At 31.2% G+C, this 12,736-nt stretch overlaps 1 protein-coding gene across 15 annotated transcripts; it reads left to right on the forward strand.

Annotated features, from left to right (window-relative positions):
* Window positions 1-914: 914 nt before the first annotated feature.
* On the forward strand, window positions 915-11,276 carry LOC114315283 (biotin--protein ligase 2). Of its 15 annotated transcripts, XR_003647722.2 has the most exons (13): window positions 915-1,089; window positions 1,647-1,914; window positions 1,986-2,047; window positions 2,849-2,997; window positions 3,515-3,635; window positions 3,862-4,017; window positions 5,286-5,331; window positions 6,596-6,662; window positions 7,236-7,312; window positions 8,046-8,121; window positions 8,338-8,389; window positions 8,532-8,616; window positions 9,874-10,140. XR_003647722.2 is itself a non-coding variant. In XM_028261904.2 (12 exons), the coding sequence occupies exons 1-11, from the start codon at window positions 954-956 to the stop codon at window positions 8,347-8,349; spliced, it is 1,170 nt and encodes a 389-aa protein (XP_028117705.2). In that variant the 5' UTR covers window positions 915-953; the 3' UTR covers window positions 8,350-8,389; window positions 9,874-9,907. The 15 variants fall into 15 exon arrangements, 9 of the variants coding, with proteins under 9 accessions (XP_028117705.2, XP_028117694.2, XP_028117725.2 ...); XR_003647744.2 differs by lacking the exon at window positions 8,046-8,121 and having other exon boundaries at window positions 8,332-8,389; XR_014333032.1 differs by lacking the exon at window positions 8,046-8,121.
* Window positions 11,277-12,736: the final 1,460 nt, after the last annotated feature.

Consider the following 12,736-nt stretch of genomic DNA (forward strand, 5'->3'; position numbering starts at 1 on the left):
CCAAACTCAAGTTGGTTAGTTCCTATCCCCCTTGAGTTTGCGGGGGGCTGTTAAAATCCACCTACTCTCCACCTACTTCACCCACTTAAACCTACTCCACTAAACCTAACCCACTACACCACTACCACCTCACCTACTCCACTAAACCTAACCCACTACACCACTACCACCTCCACTTCACCTACTCCTTACCTACTACACACTCACCCTCTTCTATATATAGGAATCATGAATCATTGTAATAGATATCAATATATCAATCAATAATAATACATACAATTTATTCTCTCTCTTTCTCTATACATTATTTCTTACAATATCTATGTGTATCAATGTAGAGAACAAAAGAAGAGTTTTTTCACTTACCTTTGGCGAATGAGAAGAATGAGTTCAATCGTCCATGCCGTTCGAACACCTCCACGCCGTCTGAACCCCTCTACGCCGTTGTTTTCTAGTCTTCTTCCCTGCATCGTTCTCTTTTCCTTCTTTTCCCTCCAAAAGTATGGGTGTAAAGAGATGGATTTTGAAGATTTTTTACCTTAGGGTTTGTTTTGGTAATATATTGTATGTAATGAGAATCTAATTTTTTTTAGTGGTGTAATGACATGGAGGGTGTAAAGAGGTAAAAGAATGGTATAAGTAGAATTACCCTATATAATTTGTCAAAAATTAATAAATAATGGCAAAAATAACCTAAAGCTGGTGTGATGACGTCATTCAAATGCCTCTGGAGCTCAAAACGTTTCATGCCTAAATGCATATGTGTTTTGAGAAGTTAGTAAAAAATTGACTTTTTAATTTGATGGTTTTTTTGATATTTTTTTGACAAAAAGTTGATTTTTTTGATAAAAAAAAATTAATTTTTTTGACTAAAAAAAGTTAAGAAGTTAAAAAAAAAAAAAAATGACTTTTTTAGGTTGTCGCCAAATTGAGCCATATGCATATAATTATATATGCCCTTCGCCAGCCTCCGCGGCTTTCTGTCTCTTCAAACTCCGCTCCAATTTCTTCCTCATCTCTCTCCACCAACACTCCTCTCAACTCGTACGAAGCAGCCTCTCTGCCTATCTGTATCATTTGCTGCCTCAGGTATCTTTTCTATCTCAAATTACCGTATAAACTATGAATTTGAATCATTATTCTCTTAATTTTTACATCAAACTATGAAGAATTTATTTTTCTTGAACGATTAATTTATTCTAACGAGTTTTATATTTTTGTTCAAATATAACACACATGATTAATTGAGTATATTGATTCACTTTGTCTCATAGTAAGGAGACAAATAAACACAAGTAATTATTTTGAAAATATTCAATAAAATATAGAATACTAGTTACAACCAATTGTAGAAACTTATTGCTGCGAAAAACAACCAAATTAAGCAAATGGCGTGTACAAATGTTATTTTTGATGTGCTAATAGGCATGATATTACGTTAAAAATATTAACTTTGTTGAAGATTTGGAGTAAAATGAACTAATATCGATAATTTGAAGTGGTAGTCGTTTAAATTGATGATTCAGGATAAAGTGACATACAACAAGTGTGATAGTTTAGGTGAAAATTGAATTTTTTTCCCTCATATATGTATATAGGTGTGTATATGTATGCACAAGGAAACTAACTTCTATTGAACTGTTCAGCTATGGATTCACAATCGCCTTGTCTTCTGGTATTATTTGGAAAATCATCTACTGAGAAGGAATTGGCTAAATCATTGAAGGACAATAACAGTCTGAAACTCCCTGACAATGACAAATTTTCGATTCTTTTGCACTCAGAGACTGGAATTCCTGTTGAAGAAAATTGTTTTCGGAACAATTCATTTTTGAATTGTCTTTCAACTACTCGCTTTGGAAGATTCTTGATTTGGTCTCCGCAGTTGCCATCAACTCATGATGCTGTTTCCCAGTAAGTAGTACAAGTTTTGAATTATTGGATTCTAAATTGTTTACTGATTTTGAATTTCATATGTTGGGCAGCAATTTCGGCGAGCTTCCTATTGGTGCGGTGTGTGTTGCTGATGTTCAGTTCAAAGGGCGAGGTTCGAAATACTATGTACTTGCTATTCTATTAGTTGTGTTGTTGGAACTTGGGTAAATTATACGTATGGTGTCTAAAGTGTATCACTTAATTCATTTTAGTTTTTAATCTTTAATTTATATCAATTGCTTCTTTGAACTTCACACATTAATCCAGTGTAGGCCCTTACCCTAATTGTTGTCTAAAAACATAAAAAAAAATGCTTACGTCAGTCTCACATCAAGCATTTGAATGACATTGGGAGGAATTTATCCATTTTCCACCTAAATGAACCGTGAAACAAGTGAAATGCACATCACTTTACGAAACAAAACTACGTCCAAGCATTTCACTCTATTACTGAGAACCAAATGCATACCATGTTTGACTCTTTGGTTGATAGTATTTGGCTGTAGTAAACACATTAATATATCCTTAATTTATCAAAATATATATATATGTATATATATATCCTTAATGTACAAAAATAAATCTCTATTACTGAGAACCAAATGCATACCGTGTTTGACTCTTTGGTTGATAGTATTTGGCTGTAATAAACACATGAATATATCCTTAATTTATCCAAAATAAATAAATAAATAAAAAATCCTTAATGTCCTTCAATGCCTGATATGATGCTGACGTAAGGGAAGGGATTACATTAAATTAATGTGTTAGGTTTAGTGATGTAATTGATACAAATTAATGATTAGGAAGCAAAATGAAATAAGTGGTATACTTATGGACCATGTATGTAATTTACCTTTGGAAATTTGGGAACTAAGTATTGTATAGTTTATTCTAATGTGTGATTTTGCAGGTCGGTCAAAGAATGTGTGGGAATCTCCAAGGGGCTGCCTTCTGTTTTCATATACTATACAAATGGAAGATGGCCGAGTGGTGCCTATTGTACAGTATGTAGTGTCTCTTGCCATGACAGAGGCAATTAAGGATGTTTGTCATAAAAATGTAAGTTTTTTCCATTCCAATAGAACAATTCTATGATTCAAATTGAATACAGAAATTCTAAGTCAGGCTTTTAGGTTCAGAAGATACAGCCAGATAGATGCCATACTAAATAACAATTAATTGAAAATTTCAATTAATAAGTGAAAAATTGTAATGTGGTGGGAAGCTAACAAACTAAACAAGAACCAATTCAGGCTGTAGTAAACAAAATTCAATTGCCTCTCTGATGCCATGGAATAAAATATCAATAACAAAAGTTATACAGCCACTTCAAATGTACAGATGTATTGATGCATATATCTTAGATATGAATATCGTTTTGAAAAAAAATTGTAGAGATCAACAAAAACCATAAAATAATGTGGTTTATATAAATCTACACATACATAAATACATACACATACACATATATATAAAAAGGTCTTGACAATACAGGTAATTGTGGAGTGAATGTTTGATATTGAGGGTTAGGTGGTGATATTAAATTTTTTTTTTTGGGTAACATAATCTATTTCAGGGCATACCACATCTTGATGTTAGAATAAAGTGGCCAAATGATCTGTACTTGGATGGCCTTAAAGTTGGAGGCATTTTGTGCACATCAACTTATAAATCAAAGAAGTTTAATATCAGTGCCGGTAATGGTCTCATCCCTTTGAACGTGAATACAAATCTTAACCAATGTTGATTCTACTTACCTTGTGATTTTCCTTTCTTCGTCATCCTAATTTGCAATTTTGGCTGTTGTTTATTTTCTAAATTCAGTGAATTGGTTCTTAGTTATTCATGTCTCATATAATCGTTGATGATTGCATATAAGCTTAAATATATCACTAATTTTTTGATCCTTCCATGTCTTTGCAGGAATAGGCTTGAATATTGACAATGAAAAGCCTACAACATGCTTGAATGCAGTGTTGCAAAAATTGACTTCTGTTACATACCGGCTACAGAGAGAAGATATTCTTGCAGCCTTCTTTAATAAATTTGAGACTCTTTTTGATCTTTTCATCGATAAAGGTGAATCACCGTCCTATAACCATTTTATAATATTTTTAATCTTCAAATTAACCCTTGTTTCCTTCATGTCGGATTTGTTCTTTTCTCTTTGCACATTGTTTTGAATGAGCAATTCAGTGTTTTCTTCAACTTGGCATTCCTCGTCATTTAACTGATTTCACATATCTCTAACTGTAGTAAAATATGGGGAAACTCTTTGAATTTGAAATCAGATTAACACTAGTGGTTTAAATATATAAATGATGAGTTAAAATCAGAATAAAAATGATAATTACAAACATTTTCACATTTATGCTCGCACTCAGGCATATAAGGTAGGAACCTCTAGAACATGTGATTTAGAGTGTATAAAGAACTAACTCTCATCAATCTATACCAAGTGAAGGAGCCTTTGTATTTAAATAATCCCAAATAATGGCTAGTCTAACTGCTAGTTTTTTTTGAAAACTTGCCTTCTTAGGCCAGCCCATTGCATGCAATGGTTGGTTCACAGGCACATGGGATTCCTAACATGAGATTCAAATGGGTTAGTGCGTTCTTAGTGTGGATTGGCCCATGGTGAAGTGTTTCCACACTTTCGATCTCACCATGGGTTGGCTCATGCTTATGCATGGCTGACGCATGTGTGGGTCTTGCCAGACAACCTAAGAACCTGGTTCCAGGTTGGTCAACCAACCCCACAATGTTAACAATTGATTATTCTTAACTCCTTAAGATGGTATAGAGCTGTTTATTTTGTTGACTCCATATTTTCAACTATGGAAAACGCTCAGGTTCACAAGCTTTATAACTTGGATTCGTCTTAGAAGAGCCACTTTGCACGATATGCTAACGATAGGTTGTATCTAGTAATTAAATGGGACTAAAATTGGTAATATCATATTCTCAATAATAGTGATGTTTGTAAAGTCTTAAGGATCATATAGATAATTGTGGCCATCAGATTGCCCTCGACCATTTAGGTCCAAAAACATGTCTACTAGAACACGATGAGGTTTATTTTCTTTTCTTCTACTGATGTTCACTTCATTTGACTTATTTTGGACTGTCGTTGGATTGCTTTTTAATTCTGATAAGCCCTTAAGATATTGATTGATCAGATTTTACAGCAAATTATTTTTAGCATTGTACTAGCAACATTACATTGGCTCTCCTCTGGGAGCAAGTGTATACAATGTCTATCTTAGTACTCCACATATTTTTTTGTAATTATATAAGGTTCTACTTAGAAGAAATAATTTAAAGGCTTTTTGCCGCCTATCATGCAGGGTTTCAACCTCTTGAGCAGCTGTACTATGAGACATGGCTACACAGGTAGGTACTGAGATGACTGGCAAGTACTTCCTGATTTACATAATATGCTCCTATGCTTTAAATTCATGTCGTAGGTCTAAAGATATTTTGCTCTGAATGTTGCTCCTTGTAATTCAGTTATACTTCATTAGAAAAGAAAATTTATTGGCAATAAATTAATTTTTCAATATCCTAATCATAATTTAATATTCAAAGTAATTTCTTGTTTTTTAAGTGTAATTAAAATAATTCAACTGCTAGTTATTTGCTCTGTATATGTAGTGGTAGCTAGTGTACACCAGAAAGTGAGTAGTTGTATATTGTTGGCCAATACTAGTTTACTTAATTTTTTATGTAGTTTTCATTTATTTGTTTGACAAGCAATTGATTGTTGGAGTGCACGATTGTTTTGGAAAGGAATGTACAAATTTGCATCAGCTAAAAACCACACAAAGTATTAGGAAGTTACTCATCCGGGCTAATTACACTCGATTGATGACATCTACCGACTTCGAGGCCACTAATGTTTCATTAATGTTCACGAGACAATATCTGGAATTTTGTTATGAATGCCTTAAGGGCACTTGTTAAAATGCTTGAAATAACTGTACATTCTTTACAATGTACAATCACTTTAAGCATTGTTAACCAATGCCCTTAGGTCACTCAATAACAAGACCCATCGTGCAGTTCTACTTCGATATTAATGCCCAATAACTTTTCTTTGTAGGAGACTAAAAAGCCCCGAGGGCCTTAAAATAAAATGATGAAAAATGAAATGATAATATTTGTTTAACTCCAGTTTTAATGTTGACACTGTACACTGTAGTGTTCTTAGGAGTTATAAGCACACCTGCTTCTTTGGAGGGTGAGCTGGTATGTCCATCATGATTAAAAAACTGAAAAGGAGGTTTTATAATGTTGTGATGGCCATATATGCATACAGAATATGAAATTTCTTTTCTTCTTGTGCAAGTGTTTATGGATCAATTGAAACAAACCAATTTTATCCACTTCTCATTTAATGCCATCAAATGAAAAAAGGTCTAAAAATTTCACAATTCTGTTTCGTCAATCACTATGTGAAGCAGGAGCATAATCACACTGCTCAACCAAGATAGATATTTCTAATGTTGAGAACATGTAGAGACAGAGAGACAGAGAGTAATGCTTGTGATCTATAATTTAATCACAAAGATTTTGTGATTTATTTGTCGTCTTTTTTATTGCAACATATTAGGAAATGAATTATTGAAGGTTCATGCTTCTGTTCCCTTGCATGCAGTGGGCAGAGAGTTATTGTACAGGAAAAGGACGAGGATCGATTTGTTGAAAAAACAGTTACTATTCAGGTGAGATATATTTGTTGCATTAGTTACAAATATGAATACAGATAAAATAGCCAATGGAATCCTGTACTATCTGTTCTGCTATTTTCTGAAATATTTGAAGGAAATAAACCATATCCATACATGTGATATCATGGTTTTCTAGTCATCTCAACTCTTTGTTTTTCTATTTTAGTATTCAATTTAATATTGAATCAGAGTAGGAAAAGTTGGTTTTATGTATGGCCCCTCGACATAATTGAATAATTAAAATAAATAATGAGGAGAAAGAGCCTTTTATATATAGATAAAAAAAAAAAAAAGGGAAATAAGAGCTAATGATTTAAGATGCTAATCAGTAACGGTTTCTTACACGATATTATTACTTTTTGTGGTCAAATATTCACGTCTTTTTGAATAGTTTTGCATACCTAATGCAGTCGTATTACAAACATGAATCATGAGTGTGAGAGAGAGAGAGATAGAGAGAGAGAGAGAGTGATTTTTTTGACAGCCTTGAGTATTTGTTACTGGATATATTTCACCAATTTATGAAGTTTTTCCAAATATTTTTTTTTTTTTTTTTTATAATTGCAGGGCTTAACATCTTCAGGATATTTATTAGCCGTTGGTGAAGACGGTCAAATGTGTGAGCTTCATCCAGATGGCAATAGGTATGACATTTTGATAGTATTTTCCCATTAGAGAGTACATTGTCATTACAGTTTGGTCCCTGTTTAATGAGCATGCTTAGTTCTGTTAGCACTAACCAAACATCCTCATATTTCCAGTTACTGGGTAATTACACAAATGGAAGCATAAAAATAAAATTAAAAAAACGAATACTCTTTGTGATCTTGTATATTTATGACTTATGGCATAATAGCAATTATGCTAAAATGAAGTCAACATGATTGAGAAAGTGATGGAGCAACATAATGTTTGTGTGTAAAAACTTAATCTTAAATTGTATTGTATGGGAAGGGGGGAACCAGGAATCATACCCGCTTACCTACCAAGGGTCAACTTGTAAAGGGCTCTTGGGCAGATTGATCCTAAATCGGGAACCAAAGGATCCATTAGGTGGGATTGTCGGAGTTTCTTGAACCACTGTGGACACCTTGTCCTGGGCCACCCTATAAAAATTTGGCCCTTACAATAAACCCACTTGACCAAAGCTTCTAATTTATTATCCTTGTCATATGCATCTGTTTTGATTATTTGTTGATGAACTTGTGACATTTTGGTGAGGTTATTTCATGTATGTTGCTTCATATGGCATGATGTGTATAAATAGCAGCCAAGCTAAGGAGAAAACTATAATATATCAAACCAAAGAACAAATATGTGGTCTGTTCGATCCATATATACAAGTCATTTTTCTTGCTTTTTTCCCCTTTCCTGCAGTGTCATTTTCTGGTCTTCCATGAGCCCAATATTTTCAAAACCGGACTGGATAGATCATTCTAGCTTCCTGTTTGGGGTAAACCACTAAACCCATTTTGAGTGAAAAACCAGGGATTTGTTTGGATTACACCACGAAATCGCTTTGTAAAGAATTAGTTAATATATATTATTTATTACATTCATTGTATTTTATTTCAGAACCAAAGAATAATTAATTTTGTTACAAACAAATCAATATAAATATACGTGTATTTATCCCTTTTCCCCGTTTGATTAATGGTCTAAGTTTCAGAACAGCGCATGAGCCGACCACGTTTGTCCTCCTTTAACCAGAGGGTTCCCAGGTAAGGCTCATGTGATACATCCATCAGTGAAGGTTTTTGGCAGCTTCTACACTTGATGACTCATTGTTGCAAGTCTTTGTTCAATGCATTTGTTGTTTTGCTCCTTTATTTGAGCCTGTGCCTTTGCTCTGATTACTGACAGGTGGGGTTTCAGTTGCCATTTTTGAAAAGAGAATACCTGGATTGGACCAGTTATTTATGTCCCTTTGGGCTTGTTGTTTTCAGAGGTAGAGAATACCTGGACTGGACCAGTTATTTATGTCCCTTTGGCCTGTTTGTTTTCGTAGGTAAAATTGAGGGAATTGTTAGTTGAGGGGATTGCTAGTGAGGAGATTAAGAAAAATTATGTTTGTTTGATAACTAATGAATTAGGAATAGCTCATGTTTGTTTTGAGAGATAGGAGCGGGATTAACCATGTAAAATTTCACAAATACCCTTTGCATTATTACCAAATTTAGGCTTATGCCAACTAAAGAATAAATAAATTTTTACTCAATGTTATTCTTCTTCTTTTAATTTTTTTTTTTAAATATTAAAGAATCTAACTATCAAATTTTTTTCACTCAATGTTATTTATTTATTTATTTTTAATATTAACGAATCTAACTATCAATAAATTTTTATTCAATGTTACTCTCTCTCTCTCTCTCTTTTTGTAAATATTAAAGAATCCAACTATCAATTAAATTTTATTCAATTATTTGTGTTTGATATTACATGAGCCATATTATGAGCTTCATTCCAAGTATTATAACAAATTTAGCAATAAACACAAGGGTAAAATAGTCAATTAACTCATAGTCTCAAGAGATTTATTTTTGAATATCACCTCCCCAAGGCCACTTACTAGTCTTTTCATCTAAGGTCTTTTCATAGTTTCATGGGACTCTTAATCTCATGGCTACTTTTTAAAACAAATGCAATTTTTTAAATCTCATTTTACTACTAGCCCCAGTTTCAGTCCCATCATCTAACTCTAGAAACAAACGGGGCTCTAGCTCTGGTTACGGTGCCTATCTATATATGTGGAGAAGGATTAAAATTTCATTTTGTTATGTTGTTTCAGTTAGCTTGGGAACAAAAACATTTTAGAAATTGAAATATTTCAGAAGTATTTTGGAAACATATGGAAAATGATAAAAGACATTGAAAACATATATTATAAATAATTGTCAATGCCAGCATATCCACACTTGGTATCTTTCATGTATCTCGTTTACATTGCATGGTGTATTTCTCTGATTATGGTCTTGATAGATGTTTTTTTTTTTTTAATATAATTTATTTTAAACTATTTTTACTTTGGAAATACAATTGTCAATGCCAGCATATCCACACTTGGTATCTTTCATGGATCTCGTTTACATTGCATAGTATATTTCTCTGATTATGGTCTTGATAGATTTTTTTTTTTAATATAATTTATTTTAAACGATTTTTACGTTGGAAATACAATAATTGTTTTTCATATATGTGTCTACAGTTTTGACTTCTTCAAAGGGCTAGTGAGGAGAAAATTGACCTAAAGTAGGTTTGACGAGGCAACAATCATACTTCACCAAGTGCATACTGAGGATATGTATTTTCTTTTCCTTTTCATTTTTGCTTAGTTGCACGATCAATTTATTAGGTCATGGTTGAGGGGATTTGAGAAGGAATTTAAATAAGAAAAAGAAAAAGATGTATAAAATTAAATAAAATGTAGGTATATTTTATATTCTGAGTCAAATGAGATCTGGGTCAAACTCAATCAAGCCAGTCTTTTATTTATATAGAATCCATTAATTATGACTTCATACAAATTTGCATAAATTAAAAATAAATCACAAAAATGTGCATATCAATGTGTGATTATTCATTCATTTTAATCTGCTCATTACACCTAGAATTTGAGCCCTATATCCGGCACCCTATCTATTCGAGGGAGAGATTGAACCGAAAACACCTAGATGAAGAAGAATAATGCTTGGGACCCCCTTTTGGGGGTCACCCCCTCACCCCCCTTTGCCACGTGGCGGGTGGTGATTGGAGGAGTAGGAAAAAAAAGAAAAAGAAAAAGAAAAAGAAAATGTAACTAATGAGAGAGAGAGGGGGTCAAAGGGGGTGGAAGGAAAAGGGGGGATGAATCATTGTTGGATGAAGAAATGCCTGAAGATGGGAACTTGTGAAAGTTTCAACTAAATTTTTGTCCTTCAAAAAAAGTAAAACTAAAATTTTGAATTAAAAATAATTTTAAAAAATACTAACACGTTAATGTAATGATTATAAAAATAGTAATTTTTTCGTGATTTATGTTTTTCAAAAGGAAAGTTAAAAAAAACTCTTTTCTGCTTTGTCCAAATCCATTATCGCTTATAAAAATTCAAAATAATATATTAAAATTCATTTTTTCTTCTTTTTTTTCCTCCAATATATTCTCTCTCTACACAAAATCTTAATTGTTACAAAGTAGAACTTTTTTTCACACCATATAAAACTTGTTTATTGCTTAAAATATTATTTTATGCAATAGATCACCGCAACACTTTTAAACTCTTTTGGTAGAGATATTCAAGGTTAGTTAATATTTCTTATTTTCTATTGATTATGTCTCAATTTTTTTTTCCACACCATATAAAACTTGTTTATCGCTCAAAATATTATTTCATGCAATAGATCACCGCAATATTTTTAAACTCTTTTGGCAGAGATATTGAAAGGTTAGTTAATGTTTATTAATTTTTATTAATTATGTCCAATTTTTTTTCTTCAGAATTCGTGGCTAGGTGATAACTGTGGGGTCAAGAGAGGAGGGTGGCATCAATGAATCTAAAATGTAAATCTGCTTTATTAAAAAAGTTAATATTTTGGGGTTTTTCTAATTTTTTTTAGAGAAATATGACGGAGTGTTTTGGGGTTTTTCTAATTTTTTTTAGAGAAATATGACGGAGTGTTTGTGACGATTCAATATGTAAAGAATTTACATTTAAAAATAAAAATAAAATTGTGTGTTTATATTTTTTTTAATAATAAATATTTTAATTGTTTTCACTATAATATGTCGGTTTTTTTTTTTTTTTTTTTTTGTGAAGGTTGTAACCCCGTTCATGAATACTTTTAAATGCTTTAAATTTGTTTATTAGCAGCAAGTTATATATGACTCTAAGTAGATTTTAAAAATCAATCATAATTAAGTTTAAGTATAGCGAAATTGTGCAAAATTAGTAAGTCAAATTAATTTTTTTATATTTAGGATTACACAATTTCTAAATATTTTTTTTTTTAAAAATAGTTTAATTTTGCATATATATTTTTTAACAATTTGTGTCAAAGTGTTTGATTTAACATATATTTTATGAGGCATAATTATTTTAAATAAATTAAAAACTAAGAGATTAATATTTTTACTTTTTACTTTCTGATATATATATATACATATATATTGTAAATTTTACATCGTTGTCTTATTATTATTGTCGAAAACTAGATTATAAATTTTAATTTTAATTTTAAACTCTCTAAAAGTGTCTTCCATATTAGTCTTGGAAACAATATAATATAATTAAAGAAAATTTATTAAGTCATTAATCAAAATAATTTTAAAAGAAAAATGTAAAGTCATTATTAATGGATTGGCTTTTGTAAATGTAGGTTTCCTTTTCCAAATTGAAAATTATTTTCAAATAATATTATATTGCAATTATGATAACATAATTTAAGAAAAACGATATGAAAAGATTTTTAAAATTGTATTTTATTTCTTACGTAGTAAGTACATATGTAACAAAGATTATTAATAATTAATTAAATTTTTTTATTAAAAATATACTCATCATATTTGTTTGGTTTAATTTTTTAAAATTATTTTTGTGTTTTTGTTTTTGTTTATTTTAATCTTCAATAATTTTTTTTTCATATTTCAAATACACCAAACTAAGATATTTATGAAAAAAAAAATTAAAGAAAGTACCAAAAACAAATCACTATAAAAAAATGTGTCATTTTTTTTTTTTTTTGCCTTTTCATTTGTAGTATTTTTTTTTTTTTCTGGTTTTCTTCACAAATTTTACATTTTAGGTGCATTTATGATTAGGTTTATTTACATGAAGACCCTTTAAACTATTCAAAAATATCACTTTGACTCCTAAACTATAAAAACGTATAAATTGACCCCTAAACTATATATTGAGAAGTATTATTTTTCCCTATAAACTATAAAACAGTACAAATAGACCCCCTAAACTATAAAAGCGTATTAGTTGAAGCATGCCAATAGTTTAGGGAGTCTATTTGTACAGTTTTATAATTTATGGGAAAAGTGGTATTTCTCAATAATTAGAAATCTTTTTAGGGTTGGGTTCGGGATG

Source organism: Camellia sinensis, chromosome 6 (assembly GCF_055761805.1).
Source record: "Camellia sinensis isolate YWXY chromosome 6, ASM5576180v1, whole genome shotgun sequence".
NCBI classification, from domain to species: Eukaryota; Viridiplantae; Streptophyta; class Magnoliopsida; order Ericales; family Theaceae; genus Camellia; species Camellia sinensis.

Excerpts from the sequence above, each read along its gene's own strand:
- LOC114315283 (XM_028261904.2), top strand. The coding sequence starts at position 954 with ATGCCCTTCGCCAGCCTCCGCGGCTTTCTGTCTCTTCAAACTCCGCTC. Across the intron at positions 6,663-7,235 it reads AAAAAACAGTTACTATTCAG|GGCTTAACATCTTCAGGATA; the intron begins GTGAGATATATT and ends TTATAATTGCAG. Across the intron at positions 7,313-8,045 it reads CTTCATCCAGATGGCAATAG|TGTCATTTTCTGGTCTTCCA; the intron begins GTATGACATTTT and ends CCTTTCCTGCAG.